The sequence below is a fragment of the Nerophis ophidion genome, linkage group LG21 (genome assembly GCF_033978795.1).
Source record: "Nerophis ophidion isolate RoL-2023_Sa linkage group LG21, RoL_Noph_v1.0, whole genome shotgun sequence".
In the NCBI taxonomy this organism is placed as follows: Eukaryota; Metazoa; Chordata; class Actinopteri; order Syngnathiformes; family Syngnathidae; genus Nerophis; species Nerophis ophidion.
Window position 1 is genome coordinate 8478759 of NC_084631.1, and position 26031 is coordinate 8504789.

General features: G+C 40.8%; 2 protein-coding genes across 4 annotated transcripts in view; both read right to left on the minus strand.

The window, feature by feature from the left end:
* The window catches only part of smarcc1a (SWI/SNF related, matrix associated, actin dependent regulator of chromatin, subfamily c, member 1a), a 31698-nt gene extending 31465 nt beyond the window's left edge, over positions 1-233 (minus strand). For 2 of the 3 annotated variants that reach the window (XM_061881751.1, XM_061881749.1), the window contains exon 1: positions 6-233. In XM_061881751.1, coding sequence (XP_061737735.1) covers positions 6-176 — 171 coding nt within the window. In that variant the 5' untranslated portion in view covers positions 177-233. The remainder of the gene's footprint in view (positions 1-5) is intronic. The other variant, XM_061881750.1, reaches the window with a different exon arrangement.
* A 7148-nt stretch (positions 234-7381) lies between these two features.
* On the minus strand, positions 7382-25186 carry cmtm6 (CKLF-like MARVEL transmembrane domain containing 6). Its single transcript, XM_061881752.1, has 5 exons — positions 25053-25186; positions 23009-23132; positions 13405-13581; positions 8032-8130; positions 7382-7916 (listed from the first exon to the last, which is right to left on the minus strand). Exons 2-5 carry the CDS (start codon positions 23123-23125, stop codon positions 7740-7742), a joined length of 570 nt encoding a protein of 189 aa, XP_061737736.1. The 5' UTR covers positions 23126-23132; positions 25053-25186; the 3' UTR covers positions 7382-7739.
* Between the last annotated feature and the right edge of the window lie 845 nt (positions 25187-26031).

Here is a 26031-nt window from a genome sequence, read left to right on the forward strand (position 1 = left end):
CTCACCTTCTTGTAGTGCTTCCCGATCCACAGGCGAACCGTCTCCAGTTGCGATATCGTTTCGGAACTCTCCCAGAATTTGGCGGAGGGGCCTCCGTCTTTCTTGCGGCCCACCGCGGTCCCGCCGCCGACGGGGCCGGTGTTCGGCCCGCTTGCCGTGGTCGCCGCCGTCGCCATTGTGTGTTTTTGCTCGCTGCGTTGTCCTTCTCCCTCCGCCAGCTGGAACGCGAGTGCGCAGGCGCGCGAACCGCTTTACTTTTTCCAAATCTCGCCAGTGACGAGATTGTGCCGGCCGGCGGGGAAGTGAACGAGATCTGAAGGCTTGTGGGACATGAAGTCCAAAGGAAGTACAGTGACCGCATACTAAGTAGTACTAAAACCAAATATATAATTCAAGCACATACAAGAGATTAAAGACGCTTTATTGGGTGGCAAAAAGACTATAAAGCAATATACAAATGTATCTCAAGATAAAAGGGTTTGATTGATTGATTGATTGATACTTTTATTAGTAGATTGCACAGTACAGTACATATTCCGTACAATTGACCACTAAATGGTAACACCCGAATAAGTTTTTCAACTTGTTTAAGTCGGGGTCCACGTTAATCAATTCTTGGTAGCTAGGGAGTTTGTCGTTTTGTCCCATATTTCCAACATATAATTTATACAAACCCTGTTTCCATATGAGTTGGGAAATTGTGTTAGATGTAAATATAAACGGAATACAATGATTTGCAAATCATTTTCAACCCATATTCAGTTGAATATGCTACAAAGACAACATATTGGATGTTAAAACTGATAAACTTTTTTTGTGTGCAAATAATCTTTAACTTTAGAATTAAATGCCAGCAACAAGTCACAAAGAAGTTGGGAAAGGTGGCAATAAATACTGATAAAGTTGAGGAATGCTCATCAAACACTTATATGGAACATCCCACAGGTGTGCAGGCTAATTGGGAACAGGTGGGTGCCATGGTTGGGTATAAAAGCAGCTTCCACGAAATGCAAAGTCATTCACAAACAAGGATGGGGTGACCACTTTGTAAGCAAATTGTCGAACAGTTTTAGAACATTTCTCAACGAGCTATTGCAAGGAATTTATGGATTTTACCATCTACGGTCCGTAAAATCATCAAAAGGAGAAATCACTGCACGTAAGCGACGATATTACGGACTTTTGATCCCTCAGGCGGTACTGCATCAAAAACCGACATCAGTGTGTAAAGGATATCACCACATGGGCTCAGGAACACTTCATAAAACCACTGCTAGTAACTACAGTTGGTCGCTACATCTGTAAGTGCAAGTTAAAACTCTACTATGCAAAGCCAAACCCATTTATCAACAATATCCAGAAACGCCGCCGGCTTGGCTGGGCCTGAGCTCACCTATGATGGACTGACGCAAAGTGGAAAGGTGTTCTGTGGTCTGACGAGTTCACATTTCAAATTATATTTGGAAACAGAGGACGTGGTGTCCTCCAGAACAAAGAGGAAAATAACCATTCGGATTGTTATGGGCGCAAAGTTCAAAAGCCAGCATCTGTGATGGTATGGGGGTGTATTAGTGCCCAAGCCATGGGTAACTTACACATCTGTGAAGGCATCATTAATGCTGAAAGGTCCTTACAGGTTTTGGAGCAACATATGTTGTCATCCAAGCAACGTTATCATGGACGCCCTTGCTTATTTCAGCAAGACAAGTGTTACAACAGTGTGAATTAGTAAAAAAAAGAGTGCGGGTACTTTCCTGACCCGCCTGCAGTCCAGACCTGTCTCCCATCCAAAATGTGTGGCGCATTATGAAGCGTAAAATACGACGGCAGAGACCCCGGACTGTTGAACGACTGAAGCTCTACATCAAACAAGAATGGGAAGGAATTCCACTTTCAAAGCTTCAACAATTAGTTTCCTCAGTTCCTAAACTTAAATTTACCGGTCGATCTACGTTCCCATCCTCACCTATGTTCATGAGCTTTGGGTTGTGACCGAAAGGATAAGATCACGGGTACAAGCGGCCGAAATGAGTTTGGGGCTCTCCCTTAGAGATAGGGTGAGAAGCTCTGCCATCCGGGAGGAACTCAAATTAAAGCCGCTGCTCCTTCACATCGAGAGGAGCCAGATGAGGTGGTTCGGGCATCTGGTCAGGATGCCACCCGAACGCCTCCCTAGGGAGGTGTTTAGGGCACATCCAACCGGTAGGAGGCCACGGGGAAGACCCAGGACACGTTGGGAAGACTATGTCTCCTGGCTGGCCTGGGAACGCCTCGGGATCCCCCGGGAAGAGCTAGACGAAGTGGCTGGGGAGAGGGAAGTCTGGGCTTCCCTGCTTAGGCTGCTGCCCCCGCGACCCGACCTCGGATAAGCGGAAGAAGATGGATGGATGGATGGATGGAATTCCTAAACGTTTATTGAGTGTTGTTAAAAGAAAAGGTGATGTAACACAGTGGTGAACATGCCCTTTCCCAACTACTTTGGCACGTGTTGCAGCCATGAAATTCTAAGTTAAGGATTATTTGCAAAAAAAAACAAAGTTTATTAGTTTGAACATCAAATATGTTGTCTTTGTAGTGCATTCAATTGAATATGGGTTGAAAAGGATTTGCAAATCATTGTATTCCATTTATATTGACATCTAAAACAATTTCCCAAATCATTTGGAAACGGGGATTGTATATAAAATGGCCGATTCATGTTCCCATGAATCGGCCATTTTATATACAATATAAAACAAATGTAGATGTTAAATTAATACTTTTCTCAGAATCGTTATTTTCGTACATTTACTTTTTCTTGGTGTATTTTATTATTGCAAGATCTTAAGCAAAATAAAATGTAAGAGGCAACTGACCATATATAAATCCGAATATAAACGATGTCAAATATAAGCATAATTACAAAAAAATAAAATATTTCAATGTTATTTATGGGCTTCACGGTGGCAGAGGGGTTAGTGCGTCTGCCTCACAATACGAAGGTCCTGAGTAGTCAGGGTTCAATCCCGGGCTCGGGATCTTTCTGTGTGGAGTTTGCATGTTCTCCCCGTGACTGCGTGGGTTCCCTCCGGGTACTCCGGCTTCCTCCCACTTCCAAAGACATGCACCTGGGGATAGGTTGATTGGCAACACTAAATTGGCCCTAGTGTGTGAATGTGAGTGTGAATGTTGTCTGTCTATCTGTGTTGGCCCTGCGATGAGGAGGCGACTTGTCCAGAGTGTATCCCGCCTTCCGCCCGATTGTAGCTGAGATAGGCACCAGCGCCCCCCGTGACACCAGAGGTAATAAGCGGTAGAAAAATGGATGGATGGATGTTACTTAGACTTGCGGAAAAATGTATTGCAGTTTTTTGTGTAGGAATTTCTGTATTCATGTTACCCCACAAATTATGTTTTTGGTAAAAATAGACAATGATTCATTTAAGAACTTTAGAAAAATGGACAGCTTGAAAATGAGGGAGAGTTTGTGATGAAAGGGCAAAAGTCGACGTATGTTTTTGGTCATTAGATTTTTTTCATAGATGGGAATTGAAAATTTAAAGAGTAAAAATATTTCATTTCAAACTGCATAAACCAAATCGACAAAAAAGTTGTTTCTTTTTCAGCCTCGAAGAGCAGCAATTAGACATGTACGATTTTTGTTTCATATTTCATACAATAACATTAAAAAATCAGCAGGAAAAGGAAAAACTGATAAAAAACAATGTTTTTTTCATATACAGTAAAAACATAGTAAGCGAAGGTTGATATATTTTAAGAGATGACTGTTGTGTTGTACATAAAACATCTACAAGTTTAACCCATTAGGATACAACTGTTCTTTCCAATAGGTCTGTCTACCTTCATGTACGTTTATTATATATGAAATTCCATAATGTGAATCAAAAAACACATTTTGGGCCATTTTTTCTATTTTAATATCTGGGGAAAAAAAACGATTTAATGACACTTTAAAAAAAAAAAAAACTACGCTGAACAAAGATGTTACGGGGAAACGGTATACCTTTTGTTCATCCATCCCATCCATTTTCTACCGCTTACTCCCTTTTGGGGTCGCGGGGGGCGCTGGCGCCTATCTCAGCTACAATCGGGCGGAAGGCAGGGTACACCCTGGACAAGTCGCCACCTCATCGCAGGGCCAACACAGATAGACAGACAACAGTCACACTCACATTCACACACTATGCTCTACCAACCGGCATAGCTCGGTTGGTAGAGCAGCCGTGCCAACAACCTGAGGGTTGCAGGTTCGATTCCCGCTTCCGTCATCCTAGTCTCTGCCGTTGTGTCCTTGGGCAAGACACTTTACCCACCTGCTCCCAGTGCCACCCACACTGGTTTAAAAAAATGTAACTTAGATATTGGGTTTCACTATGTAAAGCGCTTTGAGTCACTAGAGAAAAGCGCTATATAAATATAATTCACTTCACTTCATTCTATTAAAAATTCTTAAATGCAAATCAAAAAACAAATTTCGGTGCATTTTTTTCCGTTGTCATTTCTGAAACAAAAGTTGGACAACTATTTAATGACACTTTTTTGAAACGACAATAGGACTCCTGCTGAACAAAGATGTTACCGTTATGCTAAAAACAAAGGAAATGCTAAAATATTGCTTCCGGTTCAATTTGTCATCACACGGATGACCACGCATGTTTGCATTTTGGATGAACATATATTCGATTTTTGTGTTTATCTGGAAAAATCAAAATCAAAGGGAAAACAGCACAAAAATCTAATTTTATGGCAGTATTTTAATAAAAAGTCAACCCTTTTATGTTTGTTTTAAATCGGAATCAGAAGTACTTTAATGCCCGAGCGGAAATTAATATCGAAATTAAATTAAAATCTGCCATACATAATACAAATCTAAAAACAGACATCATTTTGTTTTTTGATTTGCGTTTCAGAATTGGAAATGAACCGCGACCCCAAAAGGGATAAGCGGTAGAAAATGGATGAATGGATGAAGAGGTACACGGACCCCAATCAATAACATTTTGTGATCTGGAATATGAAAATTAGCAACCGTTTGTTCCATTTTTCATTTAAATAAAATGTGTATCAATTTTTTTTTTTGAAATGTAGTCTTTTTGTATTTTAAAATACAAAATCTGCGTTCAAAAGACTCCGGCTTTTTAGTGATTCCTAGAGCCCAAAAAAAGTCTGCGGGCTATAGAGCGTTTTTCGTTCGGGCTCCAGTACTCTGGAATGCCCTCCCGGTAACAGTTCGAGATGCTACCTCAGTAGAAGCATTTAAGTCTCACCTTAAAACTCATCTGTATACTCTAGCCTTTAAATAGACCTCCTTTTTAGACCAGTTGATCTGCCGCTTCTTTTCTTTCTCCTATGTCCCCCCCTCCCTTGTGATGACCATGGATGAAGTACTGGCTGTCCAGAGTCGAGACCCAGGATGGACCGCTCGCCTGTATCGGTTGGGGACATCTCTACGCTGCTGATCCGCCTCCGCTTGAGATGGTTTCCTGTGGACGGGACACTCGCTGCTGTCTTGGATCCGCTTGAACTGAACTCTCGCGGCTGTGTTGGAGCCACTATGGATTGAACTTTCACAGTATCATGTTAGACCCGCTCGACATCCATTGCTTTCGGTCCCCTAGAGGGGGGGGGGTTGCCCATATCTGAGGTCCTCTCCAAGGTTTCTCATAGTCAGCATTGTCACTGGCGTCCCACTGGATGTGAATTCTCCCTGCCCACTGGGTGTGAGTTTTCCTTGCCCTTTTGTGGGTTCTTCCGAGGATGTTGTAGTCGTAATGATTTGTACAGTCCTTTGAGACATTTGTGATTTGGGGCTATATAAATAAACATTGATTGATTGATTGATTGAATTAAAATAAAACAATGGCTTATTTTTCAATCCCCATTGATGAAAAGATTATTCAATGACCAAAATACACTAAGGCTTTTTTCAACCTTTTTTGAGCCAAGGCACTTTTTTAATTGAAAAGATGTGTAGGCAAACCACCAGTAGAAAACATAAAAAAATGAAACTCAGCAGCTGATACTGACAATAAAAAGTGTCTGATAAGAACTCAAACCATAACCAACCATGCATCACTATAGCTCTTGTCTCAAAGTACTGTCACATCACGCCAAGACGTATTTTGTCTTCCTGTGTGTATTGTTTTAGTTCTTGTCTTGCACTCCTATTTTGGTGGCTTTTTCTGTTTTGTTGGTATTTTCCTGTAAAAGTTTCATGTCTTCCTTGATCGCAATTCCCCGCGCCTGTTTTGTTTTAGCAATCAAGGCTTTTTAAGTTGTCGCTATTCTTTGTTGCAGGGACATGGTTGATTGTCATGTCGTGTTCGGATGTACTTTGTGGACGCCGTCTGCTCCACACGCTGTAAAACTTTGCTGTTGTCCAGCATTCTGTTTTTGTTTACTTCGTAGCCTGTTCAGTTTTAGTTTCGTTTTGCATAGCCTTCCCTAAGCTTCAATGCCTTTTCTTAGCGGCACTCGCCTTTTGTTTATTTTTGGTTTAAGCAATAGATACTTTTTACCTGCACAATGTCGTCTGCCTACTGTGATCACGTCAAACCATGTTCCCGACATCTGCTGCCACCTACTGATATTGAAGAGTAAAACAAAGTTACTCTGCAGAGTTTCACACTGCACCAACACTCAACAATGGCACTTTTGCAGATTATTATTACTGGTTTGCAAAAAATATTAACCTAAATAGGTGAAATTACATTGTGGAGAAGCGAGCCGACGGAAAGGAGGCGGAGACGATGACCGAGCGGAGAGGGAGCGACGCTACGAGCGAGATCAGGTGCGTGACTTATCTCCTCACACTGTAAAAAAAGGGAGAAGGAGGAGAGATCGAGGCAGAAGGAGGAGAGTCCATGGCAGTGATCGAAGAACAACAGAGAGCGAGCCATAGACGAGGACGACGGTGGCTGAAAGAGCGGACCGTGAGCGAGCAGTGGAAAGGAGCAGCAGAAAAGCGATCCGTCTTGAGACAAAGCTTTATTGCAAAATAAAGAAGTCAAACCTGCTCAAAAGCCATGTCCTTCCTTGGTGGTCCATTGAACCCGAGCGGCGACAGGGAAAGTCGGTCACATACATATTTTACCACGGCACAACAGTCAATATCACACGGTACCCTGGTGTGACGCAGCACAGTGGCTGAAAAACCCTGCACTAAGGGACAAAATATTCTTTAAAATGAATACAATATATTGAAGAAAACAAACAAGTCAGAGCAGTTTGACACAAACTGTGACTTATGGTAAATAGGTTTGTACTTGTATAGCGCTTTTCTACCTTTTTAAGGAACTCAAAGCGCTTTGACACTATTTCCACATAATATTCCTAGTCTTTTTGTGACAAGAAACATATTATTGACAATGGAAAACATCCATTTTTTGGATTTCATCAACAATCTTTATTGATATTGTGCATTTCTTTACCACATTTTGTCTTCAAGTGTAGTTGGCGAAGACGTCGTGTGTGTGAGAGAAAGCTGACAAAAAAGCATGAAAAGACAAAACTCGTACCGTCTAAACTTTTCCAACGATAACCCTGAAAGCTGAATATTTACTGCAAGTGCTGGTCTACCAGAACATCCTTACTGTCTGATTGATTCCTGAGTGGCGCACTCAGCAGGCCACAAGGCCTCAGTAGTACAAAGATTCGGAAAAAGGGTGCGAGAGCGCCGTCTAGTGGACTATCGTGCAACATGCCTGTCCTTCAGACGCACACGCAAGGAAAGTTAACAGTTATGGCATTGCTTTGGTGTCCGTGTTCAGCTTCTCCGTCTCTGTGGGAGCCGCCGCCGCCGACAGGTTGCCGTCGCTCTGCGCCGCCTTCTCGCCTTTGTTGAAGGGGATCCCACAGGTTCTCCAGAATATCACCACGTCGAACAGGAACACTGCCGTTGCGATGAAGCCGAACACCTGGACGGGAGAACGAGAAGTTGTCGTCAAAGGTCCGAACCCTGGGCATGAAAACGGCGGAGCGGCGAGCACAGAGGTGTGTCTGGAGGGAATAAGCTCGGTGGCGTGGTCTTACCGCAGCGCTCTTCTCCAAAGCTGTGCCGCCGTTCAGGGCTGCAAACACGATGGAGGCCAGGAGGAAGAGGAGGGTCATGACGCTCGTGTACACAAAGTCCTTGACACAAAAGCAGAAAAACATCATCGCAGTGCAACTTTGTTGCTTTTAATAATAGTGTCCCGATACCAAATGATCACTTCCGATACGAAACCACTATTGGAAGTTTGAGTACACCCCAAAAAAGATCTTAATCCAATACAATTCTCAGCACAAATCATAGTTTTCCATCCATCCATCCATCATCTTCCGCTTATCCGAGGTCGGGTCGCGGGGGCAGCAGCCTAAGCAGGGAAGCCCAGACTTCCCTCTCACCAGCCACGTCGTCTAGCTCTTCCCGGGGGATCCCGAGGCGTTCCCAGGCCAGCCGGGAGACATAGTCTTCCCAACGTGTCCTGGGTCTTCCCCGTGGCCTCCTGCCGACTGGACGTGCCCTAAACACCTCCCTAGGGAGGCGTTCGGGTGGCATCCTGACCAGATACCCGAGCCACCTCATCTGGCTTCTCTCGATGTGAAGGAGCAGCGGCTTTACTTTGAGTTCCTGCCGGATGGCAGAGCTTCTCACCCTATCTCTAATGGAGAGACCCAAACTCATTTCGGCCGCTTGTACCCGTGATCTTATCCTTTCGGTCATGACCCAAAGCTCATGACCATAGGTGAGGATGGGAACGTAGATCGACCGGTAAATTGAGAGCTTTGCCTTCCGGCTCAGCTCCTTCTTCCCCACAACGGATCGATACAACGTTCGCATTACTGAAGACGCCGCACCGATCCGCCTGTCGATCTCACGATCCACTCTTCCCTCACTCGTGAACAAGACTCCTTGATACTTGAACTCCTCCACTTGGGGCAGGGTAAATTTTTTGGGGGGGCAACAATTTATTAAAGGCCAACTGAAATGAGACTTTCTCATTTAAACAGGGATAGCAGGTCCATTTTATGTGTCATACTTGATCATTTTGCGATATTGCCATATTTTTGCTGAAAGGATTTAGTAGAGAACATAGACGATAAAGTTCGCAACTTTTGGTTGCTAATAAAAAAGCCTTGCCTGTACCGGATATAGAAGACGATTTGCGCGTGTGAGGGTTCCTCACATTGTTTACAACAGGGGTCGGGAACCTTTTTGGCTGAGAGAGCCATGAAAGCCAAATATTTTAAAATGTATTTTCGTTAGAGCCATACCATATTTTTTAACACTGAATACAAAGGCGTGCATTTTTTAAGTAAGACCAACATTTTTAGGGTATAATGACTCTGTAATTCTTTTTAATAACATTGTTTTTTCTTGAACAGGCGCAGTAGAAAACGGATGGATGGATTAAAATGCGAGAATGTTTTATATTTTGAACGTTATCTTTAACATCGTGACTACCAGTGGAATTATTCATTACTTATCGTGTTAAGCAATGTCAGCTAAGATTTATCTAAGAGCCAAATGCAGTCATCAAAAGAGCCACATCTGGCTCTAGAGCCACAGGTTCCCTACCCCTGGTTTACAATCATAGCCACCAGCAGCTAGAGCTATTCGGGCCGAGAAAGCGACAATTTCGTCATTAATTTGAGCGAGGATGAAAGATTTGTGGATGAGGATATTGAGAGTGAAGGACTAGAAAAAAAAAAGGCGAGGATAGTGGGAGCGATTCAGATGTTATCAGACACATTTACTAGGATATTTCTGGAAAATCCCTTATCTGATTATTGTGTTACTAGTGTTTTAGTGAGATTATATGGTACCTCAAAGTCGGAGGGGTGTGGCCACGTGTGTGGTGACAGCCGGTGTCTCCGGTGGGAGGAGGTAATAGTCCGCAGCAGCTGCAGGAGGACGCAAGCTCCGCTCATAACTACGGTAAGAGCCGACTTGTTACCACAATTTTCTCACCGAAACCTGCTGGTTGACATGTGGTCGGGAACCATGTTCGCTTGAACGCTCTGTTCCATAGTAAAGCTTCACCTTTGAGAATTTTAAACAAGGAAACACCGGCTGTGTCTGTGTTGCTAAAAGCAGCCGCAATACACCGCTTCCCACCTCCATCTTTCTTCTTTGATGTCTCCATTATTAATCGAACAAATTGCAAAAGATTCAGCAACACAGATGTCCAGAATACTGTGTAATTATGCGATTAAAGCAGACTACTTGTAGCTTGGATCGGGCTGGAAAAAAAATTTCCGCTACAACCCAAGACGTCAAACGTACGAGTCATCATTCCGCGACGTTTTCAACAGGAAACTTTGCGGGAAATTTAAAATTGTAATTTAGTAAACTAAAAAGGCCGTATTGGCATGTGTTGCAATGTTAATATTTCATCATTGATATATAAACTATCAGACTGCGTGGTCGGTAGTAGTGGCTTTCAGTAGGCCTTTAAGCTCATGACATAGTAAGTTGAGTGATGCGGACACGTTTGTTCCTGGATGTGGACTATCCATCGTGGATGCTTTCTAAAACGTTTCTGCCTTGGAGACTTTGTATGTGTACGTAATGCAACTGTAGTAATTTGATACTTGTTTATATTGACCATTGTTCTGTTTTACACTGCAATATTGTACAATTAAGGACACTACGTATGTCGAGCTTGCTTGTGTGCTACTGTGTGCTTAGCTGTTGTGTATCTGCTAGCTCGAGGTAGCCTAGCATGTTTATCTTTTGTTAATGACTTGACTAAAAAGAACATGTCACAATGTATTTTAAAAAGTTATGTGAACTAGAAATTTATGTTTGTTTGGTTAAATGTTGTATTTAGAAGGTATGTATGTTTATCTATTTACAGAAAAGTGTATGTGTGTAGGTACATATTTTTGTATTATTTGTTGGGGGGCAGCCTGAATGTGGATGCTGAATGACTATATTTCTTTTTGTGTTGCAGAATTATTAGAAAAGGTAACTTAATTGAACGTAAAAAATTTATGTTGGCCATATAAGCTTTTTTGCTTCTGCCTGTTTCAGTCATGTTATTCATTTTTGAATCGTGATCTATGTTTGAATATGTTTTTGTTAGACTGAAAATAAACTGAAACTGAACTAAAATAGAAGAAATAATGTGCTTCATGGAGGACATTTACTATATTTTTGGAACATAACTGCAACTTTATTCCATTGCTTTGAACCCTGCGGTAAATAAAACGGTGCAGCTATATTATGTATTTTTCTTCACTAATGGCCATAATGTTGTGTATTCAACAAATAGTTTTCATATTACACTGAATGGGCGTGGAGTAGTCTTTGCTACGGGGCCATCTTTTAGACGAGTTTGCTCACTGCAGGTCGAAAATGTACTTCCTGGTTCATGCCTTGAACCGAAAAGTAAAACCATCAATAGCGTTTCTGCTTGAAAGGATTCTTCATTCATCGCTCCAAGCAACGTTTGCAAGTTTAACAATATAACTACAACAGTTCATACTTACTAAGAGTCCCTTTTTGTGATGTCTGTAGATTTCTTTTAATGCATATTTGTACGTGCTATTGCAATGTAATCGAGCTAGCGTTGTTAGCATTTTATGCTAACACGTTTACTAGTGTCTGTGTTAGTATTATTAACTTACAATGGCATTCTTTTTGTATCGTTTCAGTTTCGTAAATTCACCAAAAACGCATACTTGCCAACCCTCCCAATTTTCCCGGGAGACTCCCGAATTTCAATGCCTCTCACGAAAATCTCCCGGGGCAACCATTCTCCCGAATTTCTCCCTAGTTCCACCTGGACAACAGTATTGGGGGCGTGGCTTAAAGGCACTGCCTTTAGCTTCCTCTACAATAGTGGTTCTTAACCTGGGTTCGATCGAACCCTAGGGGTTCGGTAAGTCAGCCTCAGGGGTTCAGCGGAGCCTCAGCCATCGTGTAAATAAAAACTTCTCCCTATCGACGTATTATGGATACCCCCAAACAATGTTCCCTCTAATTTTCCATACGCGTGAGCAAAGGTAAAAACTCCTTGAACATTCAGTGGAGCACATGTGAGCGACGTCAGACGTGCACATGCACTGTGGCCACACCAGCAGCACACCTGTCCCAAACCTGACTAAATAACAAGTGAAATGTTTTATTATTATAATCAAATGACAGCAGTCATTTCCATGAGGTGGGGTTCCTGCTTTGGAAATAATTTGTACCCCTTTCAGATATCGCATTTAGTTTCCACTAGTGTGTGAATGTGAGTGTGAATGTTGTCCGTCTATCTGTGTTGGCCCTGCGATGAGGTGACGACTTGTCCAGGGTGTACCCCGCCTTCCGCCCGACTGTAGCTGAGATAGGCGCCAGCGCCCCCGAAAGGGAATAAGCGGTAGAAAATGGATGGATGGATGGATAAAACATTCACGTTGCACAATGAGATGTAAACATGGGATCATGTGTACATTCCTGTAACTTTCTATTTGTAATACATATTTTTTGTAGTATTTCTTTAATATAATAACATTATTTCATGATTAATATTTATAAATTAAGATTAAATTGAGAAAAAAACATTTTATTTTTCATTAAAGAAGGGTTCGGTGAAAGCGCATATAAAACTGGTGAGGTTCGGTACCTCCAACAAGGTTAAGAACCATTGCTCTACAACCTGTCGTAACGTCCGCTTTTCCGCCATACAAATAGCGTGCCGGCCCAGTCCCGTAATATATGTGGCTATTACATACACACAAGTGAATGCAAGGCATACTTGATCAACAGCCATACAGGTCACACTGAGGGTGGCCGTATAAACAACGTTAACACTGTTACATATATGCGCCACACTGTGAACCCACACCAAACAGGAATGACAAACACATTTCGGGAGAACATCCGCACCGTAACACAACAGAACAAATACACAGAACCCCTTGCAGCACTAACTCTTTCGGAACGCTACAATATAAATCCCCCCGCTACCACCAAACCCCGCCCCCCTCACCAATCTCCCGAATTCGGAGGTTTCAAGGTTGGCAAGTATGCCAAAACGTCACAGGGGAGTTATTGAGTCGGTTTAGCTGATTGGAGAGCCAGCTTCTGCAGCTAATGGGTCCATGACCATGACTTCTGTTTTGTTTGATCAGCCGATTTACTGCCGTGTTACAGGAAAACAATTATGGCATGTAAATAAATATTAACAGAATCTTTCTGGGAAAATAACTGAGTTCACATTGTTTATATATGCGACTTAAAGTCCGGTGCGGGTTATAAGTAGAAATATTTTTTCTTCTAAAATGTGGTGGGGGCACTTTATAGCCCGGAAAATACGGCAGATTTTAACTGGCCGTCGAGCTTTGCACAAGTAAACATGCTGTAGGACTGCTTGTATCGGAGATTTTACATGCAAGCCGGTATCACCCGGTTCCTTTTTTTGCAGAAATTACCATTTTGGGCACCCAGGATGTTATCAGCTTTGTGTGTAGCCTGGTGGACAGGATGATGATGAGCGCCAAGGTGAAGAGGAAGGCGGCGAAGGTGACAAACTCAAAGAACTCCAGCGGCGTGCATTGGACGCAGGTGTAGACCAGCTCTTCCAGGATGAAGGCCACCAGCGACATCAGCTAATGGAGCACACAAAAAGGTTAGAGCAGCTGCAAACATGGCGGCCACATCGGCATGCCGCTTGCAAGGAAGAGGCAAACACAATAAGTCCAAGGTCGGAGGAGGCCTTCCCGCATTTTTGCAAAATCTTGCCACATCGGAGGTCAGCCGCCCGGGAGATGTGCTGACCTCAGCGCTCTTCGCCTGCAGCACTTTCACTTCCCTCTGGACACTTCCTGTGCGGTGGAAGGGGGGGAGGAAGTGCGAGTCCAGCCGCAGAAGCCACGCTCTTCTGTCAGGTGTTCCGAATGAAGACGGCGCCGCGAAAAAGTATCACGACCACATGCGAGGCACTGCTAATCAGGCGGATGCGATCGCTATGGTAACAACGTCAGTCATGTGACTTGGAATTCTAATCGTGCTTCCCAGTGAACGATTGGAGGAAACACCCTGCCGATCCTCGCCATTTTACACAAATTCAACCAATCTGTGTGTATAATCCACAACAGGGGCGCTCACACTTTTTCTGCAGGCGAGCTACTTTTCAATTGACCAAGTCGAGGAGATCTACCTCATTCCTATTTATAATTTATATTTATTTATTTATGAAAGAGACATTTTTGTTAACAAGTTAATGGTGTTTAATGATAATACAAGCATGTTTAACACACATAGTAGTGTGTGAATGTGAGTGTGAATGTTGTCTGTCTATCTGTGTTGGCCCTGCGATGAGCTGGCGTCTTGTCCAGGGTGTACCCCGCCTTCCGCTCGATTGTAGCTGAGATAGGCGCCAGCGCCCCCCGCGACCCCGAAAGGGAATAAGCGATAGAAAATGGATGGATGGATTCCTTTCTTTCATGAAGACAAGAATATAAGTTGGTGTATTACCTGATTCTGATGACTTGCATTGATTGGAATTAGACAGTGGTGCTGATAACGTCCGCATTTTCAAATGGAGGAAAAAAAAAGTCCTCCTTTCTGTCCAATACCACATGAAAGTGGTTGGATTTGGCATCTCATTTGTCCAACTTGCATACTCGTTTTTAAACACTTTGTTATGAGAGTAGCATATGTGTGTGGCCCTTTGATGTCTGGCAGCAGGTGAGTGACGTCAGTGATGTGCGGGTGGGCAAGCAAGTGAGAAAGCGGTCGCTGAGGGCGGGGGAGAAATACATTGGCATCAAACTCCGTAGCTTGTGCACGCTAGCTTTCTGAGACTCTTATTTTGTTAGCGCAGGCAGGATGAAACAGGTCTTTTATGGTGAAGACAGGAACTGTGCAGTCGGTCTTTAGAGTTTTGACAGTAGGTACGGAGTCTCTAGAAATAAAATTTGTTTTTCTGCGTCCGCCCTGTTAGTGATTTTTTTCTTAAATATGAGCTCGCAGCAGCCAGCGTCATCTCACAAGATCCTCGGGTGCCGAGAATGTCAAACAACTGACGAAAGTGAAGTCTTGGTATGATTGATGATTGCTCATTTTTATGTCTATTTTTTAATGCCTGGCTTGAGATCGACTGACACACCCTCCGAGATCGACCAGTCGATCGCGATCGACGTAATGGGCACCCCTGATCTACAACCTGGCAACTTGGTCCCCAACCCATTGTGGCTAATCGGCCTCATTTTCACCAATCAAATTTGTGTGTAAATGTCGGAGCTGAACTGAAAAGCAGAAGGAATGTAGAGCATTGTAGTATTATGTTTGAATGTACAATAGGAATGGTTTAAATACTGAAGAATGCTCGTTTAAATGCGAGTGGAATGTACAAGGAAATAGTTTGAATGTAAAAATATTGTTATTGATGAAAAAAGTTGAATATTGAAGATATGAAAATACAGCAACGTACCATGAATTGATTAACGTGGACCCCGACTTAAACAAGTTGGAAAAACTTATTCGGGTGTTACCATTTAGTGGTCAATTGTACGGAATATGTACTGAACTGTGCAATCTACTAATTAAAGTATGAATCAATCAATGAATTTAGAAAGGAAAAATGTACGTTATAATAGTTAAATTATGAGACTAGGAAGTATGCATCCCAGAATGAACTCACTAAATTAACTTTCCTGGGTCAGTCAATACTTTTGGGGATTGGAACCAGGTCCTCATGCTTGAAAATCCATCATGCTAACCACTGTACTAAACAGCCAGGCTTTCCAAACAGTTTGCCGCTTTTTGACTAATTCCGTGTATAAAAGCATTCTTTTTTTTCTTCACAATTAAATGTTTTTATTTATATTTATTTTCCGGGGTCCGAACCCACATCAGTGGGATAGAAGGCATGTGTTTTATCCTCTCAGCTAACTCTGACTGTTAAAGAGAGCGATTCAATGAAAGTATTGTCGTTTTGTTAATTTCAGGTTGAATAAATGTTTTTTTTTACTACAAAAAGTTAATGTTTTGATTGTTTAGAATACGTACTTGCAGTCAAGGTTATTTTTAGGCGGAATAAATGGCAATCATAAGTGAGAATGAGTACTAATAATGTCCAATGTTTTGGAAAATCATGAATACTGTAAAAACTGGGAAATTTTTTAGGGTTAAAAAAATACCAATTTTACTGTCATAATGAAGGCAAATGTTTTAATGATGGAATGCTTTAAATTAGTTGAAAATGTGGGAGGAATAGTGGAAAGAAAAAAAAGGGCAAAAAACCATAAAAATTATGGTTTACTGTAAAACGGGTAATATTGGGGAAGATTTGTTTAGCTAACATTTAAACAGTTTGGGGAGTAAGAGGTGGATGAAAAATACAACAGAAGAAAATTAATAAATTGATACATTTCGGTGTTAAAAGTTAAAAAAAAAGTAAAGAAGGTGTGGCGAAATTATTCTCTGAATTTCACCCATCATCCTTGATCACCCCCTGGGAGGTGAGGGGAGCAGTGAGCAGCAGGGTAGAATACAACAATTAGTTATGAATAATTCAAAACAGTACAGTCCACTGACAATGAGCTCTGACTTCCGCCTAGTGTCTACCTTTAAGTGTATGTGGTACAAAACAAGTAAAACATCGATACGATTTTAGTTTGTGATTTTTGTTGCAATACAAAAATAAACAATTACAAATTCATAAAATGACACCATTACATTTTATGGAAAAAATAATTATAACTTATTGTGCAACCTTCTGAAAAATCTGCCACTAATTTAGGCATTTTAGGCCGCAACAATCACAAAAAAAGCCCGTGAAATCCTGGAGCCACTGAACAATGAAGAAAATATTAGGACAAATATAATCTATGTATTATTCATAGTACAGTAAAGTAAAGTTTTGCGGTGCCGCGTAATCCTTCCACATGACAATAACCAGAGGTGGGTAGAGTAGCCAGAAATTGTACTCAAGTAAGAGTACAGTTACTTTAGAGATTTATTACTCAAGTAAAAGTAAGGAGTAGTCACCCAAATATTTACTTGAGTAAAAGTAAAAAGTATGTTGTGAAAAAACTACTCAAGTACTGAGTAACTGATGAGTAACCTGTTTGTTTAATGATTACGGCAACAAATAATGCACAAAAACATAAAAATAGCAATGAGCAAATTCAGATTCAGGAATATCTCTTAAGCAACTAAAACAATATTATATATTAAATAATAGTACATTAAAATAAAATTTAAAAAATGGCACATTGAGCCACAATAACTTAACAGCACAATAGCCTCAGTAGGCATTCATTGATTTGATTGATTGATTGATTGATTGATTAATTAAAAGTTGTATTAGTAGATTGCACAGTACAGTACATAGTCCGTACAATTGACCACTAAATGGTAACACCCCAATAAGTTTTTCAACGTTTATCAATTACTTAGTAAATGACCAAGTCGAGGTGATCTATCTCATATATACATATACACACAGACATATCATTATATATATATATATATATATATACATACATTTATATATACAGTATATAATTTATATTTATTTATTTTGCCGTTTTTGTTCACATGTTAAAGGTGTTTTAATGAATATACATGCATGTTTAACACATATATTCCTATCTTTCATGAAGACAAGAATATAAGTTGGTGTATTACCTGATTCTGATGACTTGCAATGATTGGAATCAGACGTTCACGTTTTCAAATGGAGGAGAAAAAAAGTTCCTCTTTTCTGTCTAATACCACATGAAAGTTGTGGGTTTTTGGCATCTTATTTGTCCAGCTTCCATATTCGTTTTTATACACTTAACAAGAAATACATTGGCGGCAAACTCCGTGGCTTGCTCGCTTGTTTGCGCTGGCTTTCGGAGACTCTTATTTTGTTAGCGCAGGCGCGATGGAGCGGCGCTTTTATTGTGAAGACAGGAACTGTGCGATCAGTCTTTAGGCTTTTGACGGGAAGTACGGTTGAAATAAAAAGTGTCTTTTTTACTTTACACTTTTGAATGATTGATTGAAACTTTTATTAGTGGATTGCACAGTACAGTACATAATCCGTACAATTGACCACTAAATGGTCACACCCCAATAAGTTTTTTAACTTGTTTAAGTCGGGTCATGTGACCACCTGGCTCTGTTTGATTGGTCCAACGTCACCAGTGATTGCATGTGATTGGTGAAACGCAGGCATGCGTAGATTCTACTTTGAAGCTCTGTCATTAACCAAAACAAACATTAATAGATCGATTAAAAAAAAGTAGCGAGTAGCGAGCTAAATGTAGATAAATGGAACGGAGTAAAAGTAGCGTTTCTTCTCTATAAATATACTCAAGTAAAAGTAAAAGTATGTTGCAAAAAAAACTACTCGTAGAAGTACAATTTATCCCAAAAGTTACTCAAGTAAATGTAACGGAGTAAATGTAGCGCGTTACTACCCACCTCTGACAATAACTGATAATATATTACAAGTACATATTAATATTATGATTATCAATATTATAACATTGCACTCTATACTGAAAGCATTGCCTTATTTCCAGGAGACGGATGACCAAATGATAAGGAACACAATTCCTACATAATGCTTAGTGTGACTCATTCGTGTAATAAAACTACAAACAGTAATACTACAGTAATGTATGCACTTCTGGTATATATTCAGGTCTACCAGTACTACCTTTTGTAGCAATACATGCAGTTTCAGTAGGAATGTAGTATTATTTCTCGGAATATATGCATGTCTCATCAAGATGTAGTAGTTTTGTAACTACTCATTGCACATGTACTAGCAGTACTATTATCAGTAGATCAATGGTATTGTTGATAATTGCTATAAAACTCCCGACGGTCTGTATTACCGTTTTTAAATTAAAATGATAGCACTGCATTTTGATACATTCACAGACTGACTAGCGCCAGCTCGCTAGCTCACATGCTACCATGAAAACAAGAGAGATGATGTCTTTCCCCTCTAAGAAACGCCATACCCATTTTAAACTTATATAAACACACTACTGTCCGAACAAGTAATTTAATTGTGTTTAACAATTCTAAATGCAACAGTTCTCTTCATAAATATTTAAGAGTTGTGATTCTAATGAGATGAACAAGTTAAAATACATTAACCATAATTTTTCTTCTTAGTACTTTGAAAACACAGAGTAGCCTCCCTAACTATTTCATATTCGTAAATAGTTTAATTTATTTGCTTAATCCATTCTATAATGTAATTCCACATACTGATATTGCTAAAGGTTTTAAGTGTTGTACCTGCATACTAATGTTTGAAATTAGATTTTTCTCTAAGGTTATTAAGAATAATCGTTGGACATTTTTGGTTTGCTTTGTACATACTTTTAGCTGCTTGCAAATGCACCAAATTATTGAATTTCAATATTTTGGATTCAATAAATGACTGGTTCGAATGTTCAGTATAGCCAACAATATGTATTAGTCTAGCTGACTTTTTTGTAACACAATTAGGGAATGAAGTGTACTTTTGTAGTTATTTCCCCATATTTCTGCACAATAACTCAGATATGGTAACACTAGTAAGCAGTAGAGAATATGGAATATTTTTTTGGTCCAGAACATATTTTGCTTTATTCATTATTGAAATATTTCTTGCCACCTTATTTTGCATATTTTTAAATGAGATTTCCAGTTAATTTCCTCATCAATCATTACATCCAATTTTTTTTTTTTTTTTTCACCCTTTCAATGTCTACTCTGTTTATAGCTATGTTTTACTTTCTCTTCTACTGTTACCAAATAGCATTAGTTTTTTTTCCCTTGGCCTCAGTCTGCACCCCCCACTCCAGGCAACACTTCCAGGCAACTTCAACACTTTACTAATACCCTCCTCCATTCACATCCCATCTCCCCGGATTATAAACAACTCAAATGTACTTCTAATGTATATACTTGTTCTTATGCTATCTGAACTCACTATGTTCTCTGCTGGCTGTACATATCCTACTAAATAAGACCTACACTGTTTCAATGTCCACATTTCTCTGTTGATGCAATTGTTGATGACTGAAGTTCTGATATCAACCAAAGCACCCCACCCACCCCCCGGATTGTAAATAATGTAAATAATTCAATGTACATACTATGATGATTAACTTGTGTGATGACTGTATTATGTTGATAGTATATATTTGTACCATGAATTGATTAACGTGGACCCCGACTTAAACAAGTTGAAAAACCTATTCGTGTGTTACCATTTAGTGGTCAATTGTACGGAATATGTACTGTACTGTGCAAACTACTAATAAAAGTATCAATCAATCAATCAATGTGGTACGCCAAAATATATATTTAGCTCTGTCAACGTGTGTTCGCCTTGCTTCACATGTGGCCTCCTGTTAGTTAAGTAGGTTCTTTCCCAGACCCATCATCTGATGCCACACCATTCTAATTTATCAATGAAGATATTATGAGTCATCATGCCAAACGCTTTAGTCAGATCCATGAACACTGCCGCTGCACATGGTTTACCGTTTATTTCATTGGTAACTTCCTGTTATTTTCAGTAATGCCATTGATGATGAAATCTTAGCTTTATATTGGGTTCTCCGCAAGAGAAAGCGTCCAATTTTTTTGTTGAATAACTTTTCAATGATTCTAGAAAATTGTGTGAGTAAAGAAACAGTTCTGTAATTTATAAACTGACGTTTGTCTCCAGTCTTCTAAGTCTGTACAACTTTCATTGTAGCAATATGGTTGTTATAGTTCAGTATTTTTGTGATTTCTGATCGTTTGTGAAAACACCAAAGGGACTTTTGTCCAGTTGAGCTTGTCGTTGTTGTTTCGGCATGGCAATAAAGAGGTAGTTGATTCATCTCACCCTTTGTTACGTATGTTTGATACACAGTTTGTGAATCGAGGTTTCACTGTGCTATTTGTAGAAACGTGCGAAGGTAGTATTAGTACGAGTACCGTATTTTTCCGCACTATAAGGCGCACCTTCGATGAATGGCATATTTTAATATTTTCTTCATATATAAGGCGCACCACATTATAAGGTGCATATAATAGATGCTACAGTAGAGGCTGGGGTTACGTTATGCATCCTTTAGATCAGGGGTCGGGAACCTTTTTGGCTGAGAGAGCCATGAAAGCCAAATATTTCAAAATGTATTTCCGTGAGAGCCATAAAACATTTTTTAACACTGAAAACAACTAAATGCGTGCATTTTTAAGACCAACATTTTGAGAGTATAAAAAGTCTCTAATTGTTTTTAACAACATTAATATTCTAAAGTTAACCAATGATAAATATAATACTTCTTACCATTAATGCGACATCTTGGACAGGTGCGATAGAAAACGGATGGTTGGATTAAAATGCGTGAGAATGTTTTGTAATTTGAACGTTATTTTAAACACTGTGATTACTAGTGGAATTATTAATTACTTATCGTGTTAAGCAATGTCAGCTAAGATTTCTCTGAGAGCCAGATGCAGTCATCAAAAGAGCCACATCTGGCTCTAGAGCCATAGGTTCCCTACCCCCTGCCTTAGATGGAGCTGCGCTAAAGGGAATGTCAACAAAACAGTCAGATAGGTCAGTCAAACTTTATTAATAGATTACAAACCAGCGTTCTGACAACTCCGTTTACTCCCAAAATGAATAAACAACTGTTTTATTATTTTCCCTGATTGAATAAACACTTAAAAAACAGTCTGATGCTGTTACGGTATATCAATCACAATATAGTAACACTCGAAATAGTGCAAAGCAATAATATATCAATAACTCAACGTTGCTCAAACGATAATGTCACACAACACAACACAACACAACACAACACAACACACAAAATAAACATGTAAAGCTCACTTTATTAAGTTATTCCTCATCCACGAATCCCTCTAATTCTTCTTCTGCAGAGTTCGACTCAAACAGTTGGGCGAAGTCGTCATTAAACGAGTCAGTTAAATTATTTAGCTGCTGCTCTATTCCCATGTTCTACTGTGTGACTGATCGCCTTGAGTTTAAACTCTGCACGCCTCCCGCAGTCATATATCCCAGCATGCACCGCGCGCTTCTTCTTCTACGAGGGAAAATAAAGGTAGACGGCTGATTACCCTAGTTGCGAGACCTCTTGTGGCAGGTTTAATTCGGACACTGAAGAAGAAGAATTAGAGGGATTCGTGGATGAGGAATAACTTAGAAAAGTGAGCTTTACATGTTTATTTTGTGTGTTGTGTTGTGAGACCCAGGATGGACCGCTCGCCTGTATTGATTGGGGACATCTCTACGCTGCTGATTCGCCTCCGCTGTGGACGGGACTCTCGCTGCTGTCTTGGATCCGCTTTGAACTGAACTCTCGCGGCTGTGTTGGAGCCACTATGGATTGAACTTTCACAGCATCATGTTAGACCCGCTCGACATCCATTGCTTTCGGTCCCCTAGGAGGTCCTCTCCAAGGTTTCTCATAGTCAGCATTGTCACTGGCGTCCCACTGGATGTGAATTCTCCCTGCCCACTGGGTGTGAGTTTTCCTTGCCCTTTTGTGGGTTCTTCCGAGGATGTTGTAGTCGTAATGGTTTGTGCAGTCCTTTGAGACATTTGTGATTTGGTGCTATATAAATAAACATTGATTGATTGATTGATTGATTGAGACATTAACGTTTGAACAACGTTGAGTTATTGATATATTGTTATTGCTTTGCACTACTTCGAGACGTCGTTAGTAAAGTCAGTGTCGCTGCTGTTGTCCAGCAGTTCAGTGACAATTCCTGCTTTCCTGAAATCACGTCTCTCAACAAGAGCCATTTTTGGGTCTTTACTTTAACACACAAATGGAAATGAAACGGCACAGCCTGGCGCAGTCATATATCCCAGAATCCTACGGGGGAAAATGAAATCGGCGGCTGCTTACTGTAGTTGTGAGACCTGTTGTGGCTCAATATTGGTCCATATATAAAGGCGCACCGGATTATAGCTTTTGAGAAAATTTTAGGTTTTTAGGTGCGCCTTATAATGCGGAAAATACTGTAGTAGTATCTGTAGTACTGTCTACGGGGCGTTCGCTCACTCACCACTTCCAAGACTTTGAGGAAGAAGCGATGTGTGCTCAAATGTTGTGAGGGGATGAGCAGACACGACGAGCCTGGGTTTGGCGCCGTAGTAGACGAGTACACCTGAACGGAGGCCATGTTGAACCTGAGGAACACAAAACAGCAACATCAGCTTTCTGAGGCTTTAGGTTAGTAGACTATTATAACAATCAATAATAGTACTACAAACCCTGTTTCCATATGAGTTGGGAAATTGTGTTAGATGTAAATACAAACGGAATACAATGATTTGCAAATCATTTTCAACCCATATTCAGTTGAATATGCTACAAAGACAACACAGTTTTAGAACAACATTTCTCAACGAGCTATTGCTAGGAATTTTGGGATTTTACCAGCTACGGTCGGTAAAATCATCAAAAGGTTCAAAGAATCTGGAGAAATCCCTGCACGTAAGCGATGATATTACGGACCTTTGATCCCTCAGGCGGTACTGCATCAAAAACTGACATCAGTGTGTAAAGGATATCAGCACATGGGCTCGGGACCATTTCAGAAAACCACTGTCAGTAACTTCAGTTGGTCGCTACATCCGTAAATGCAAGTTAAAACTCTACTATGCAAAGCAAATGCCATTTATCAACAACACGGAGGAACGCCGCCGGCTTCGCTGGGCCCGAGCTCATCTAAGATGGACTGATGCATAGTGGAAAAGTGTTCTGTGGTCTGACGAGTCCACATTTCAAATTTTATTTGGAAACTGTGGATGTGGTGTCCTCCGGAACAAAGAGGAAAATAACCATCCGGATTGTTATAGGCGCAAAGTTCAAAAGCCAGCATCTGTGATGGTATGGGGGTGTATTAGTGCCCAAGGCATGGGTAACTTACACATCTGTGAAGGCACCATTAATGCTGAAATGTACATGCAGGTTTTGGAGCAACATATGTTGTCATCCAAGCAACGTTATCATGGACGCCCTTGCTCATTTCAGCAAAACAATGCCAAGCCACGTGTTACAACAGCGTGGCTTCGTAGTAAAAGAGTGCGGGTACTTTCCTGGCCCGAGTCCAGACATGTCTCCCGTCGAAAATGTGTGGCGCATTATGAAGCGTAAAATACGACAACGAGACTGTTGAACAAGTTAAGCTGTACATCAAGCAAGAATGGTAAAGAATTCCACTTTCAAAGCTTCAACAATTAGTTTCCTCAGTTAGTGAATTGTGTGAAGTGAATTATATTTATATAGCGCTTTTCTCAAGTGACTCAAAGCGGTTTACATAGTGAAACCCAATATCTATGTTACATTTAAACCAGTGTGGGTGGCACTGGGAGCAGGTGGGTAAAGTGTCTTCCCCAAGGACACAACGGCAGTAACTAGGATGGCACAAGCGGGAATCGAACCTGCAACCCTCAAGTTGCTGACACGGCCACTCTACCAACCGAGCTAAGCCGCCAAACGTTTGAGTGTTGTTAAAAGAAAAGGTGATGTAAACACAGTGGTGAACATGCCCTTTCCCAACTACTTTGGCACGTGTTACAGCCATGAAATTCTAAGTTAATTATTATTTGCAGAAAAAAAAAGTTTATAAGCTTGAACATCAAATATCTTGTCTTTGTAGTGCATTCAATTGAATATGGGTTGAAAAGGATTTGCAAATCATTGAATTCCGTTTACACAATTTCCCAACTCATATGTTTGTATTATGTATTGGATTTAAACGGATAACATAAATGGTCTGCTTTCACATCTCAATGAAAACTAGGAAGAAAAAAGAAAGCGAAAGTGTGCATTTACTGATATGTTTACTATTTTATATAAGGTCACACGTAGTGAAAGTGACAGTTGCTTGCGAGCTTTATGGTGTGAATTCAATTCGAAAATCAAAATTAATTCCTTCAAATTAAATATGAAATATATCACAGCGTCATTTCCTGTGGACAAACAGCGTACATTTATTATAAGTGAAGACGTAAACAAAAAGCCGAAATGTGTAGAATTTTTTTCTGTCGGCTGTAAAATGCTTAACAACATTACAAACTGGCGTGAACAAAGAGTGGACTCACCGCTGACGTTTGTTCGTGTCCAAAAACAACTTTGTCGTACTTTAATTTCCCTCCGAGCGCCAGCGACTGACGCAACACCTCTGCGTTTAGCCTTTTGGCTATACCGGAAACAACCACCGGAAATACGTCACAACTTCCGACCGCGCCCATTTTTTTTTTTTGTAAACACTATTTTTTTTTGGTCCTGTCCAGCTACTCAGGAAAATCATATAGTTCAGGGGTCTCAAACTCAATTTATCTGGGGGCCACTAGATGCAGAGTCTGGAAGAGGCTGGGCCGCAAGAAAAAATGTCTTAAAAAAAAAAAAAAATTTGCATTCTCCTCAGCATATATTGGATTGATTGAGACTTTTATTAGTGGATTGCACAGTTCAGTACATATTCCGTACAATTGACCACTAAATGGTAACACCCGAGACCCAGGATGGACCGCTCGCCTGTATCGGTTGGGGACATCTCTACGCTGCTGATCCGCTTGAGATGGTTTCCTGTGGACGGGACTCTCGCTGCTGTCTTGGATCCGCTTGAACTGAACTCTCGCGGCTGTGTTGGAGCCACTATGGATTGAACTTTCACAGTATCATGTTAGACCCGCTCGACATCCATTGCTTTCGGTCCCCTAGAGGGGGGGGGGGGTTGCCCACATCTGAGGTCCTCTCCAAGGTTTCTCATAGTCAGCATTGTCACTGGCGTCCCACTGGATGTGAATTCTCCCTGCCCACTGGGTGTGAGTTTTCCTTGACCTTTTGTGGGTTCTTCCGAGGATGTTGTAGTCGTAATGATTTGTGCAGTCCTTTGAGACATTTGTGATTTGGGGCTATATAAATAAACATTGATTGATTGATTGATGATACATTCTTCAACTTGAGTCAATTCATGGTCGTCTAGTTCAGTGGTTCTCAAATGGGGGTTCGCGTACCCCTGGGGGTATTTGAAGGTATGCCAAGGGGTATGTGAGATTTTTAAAAAAATATTCTAAA

Bases quoted from the DNA above. Each gene is read 5' to 3' on its own strand.
- cmtm6 (XM_061881752.1), bottom strand. From the start codon at position 23,125: ATGGCCTCCGTTCAGGTGTACTCGTCTACTACGGCGCCAAACCCAGGC. The intron at 13,582-23,008 runs GTGAGTGAGCGA...GTGCTCCATTAG, and splicing joins TCCTCAAAGTCTTGGAAGTG to CTGATGTCGCTGGTGGCCTT. The intron at 7,917-8,031 runs GTAAGACCACGC...TCTCCCGTCCAG, and splicing joins CTTTGGAGAAGAGCGCTGCG to GTGTTCGGCTTCATCGCAAC.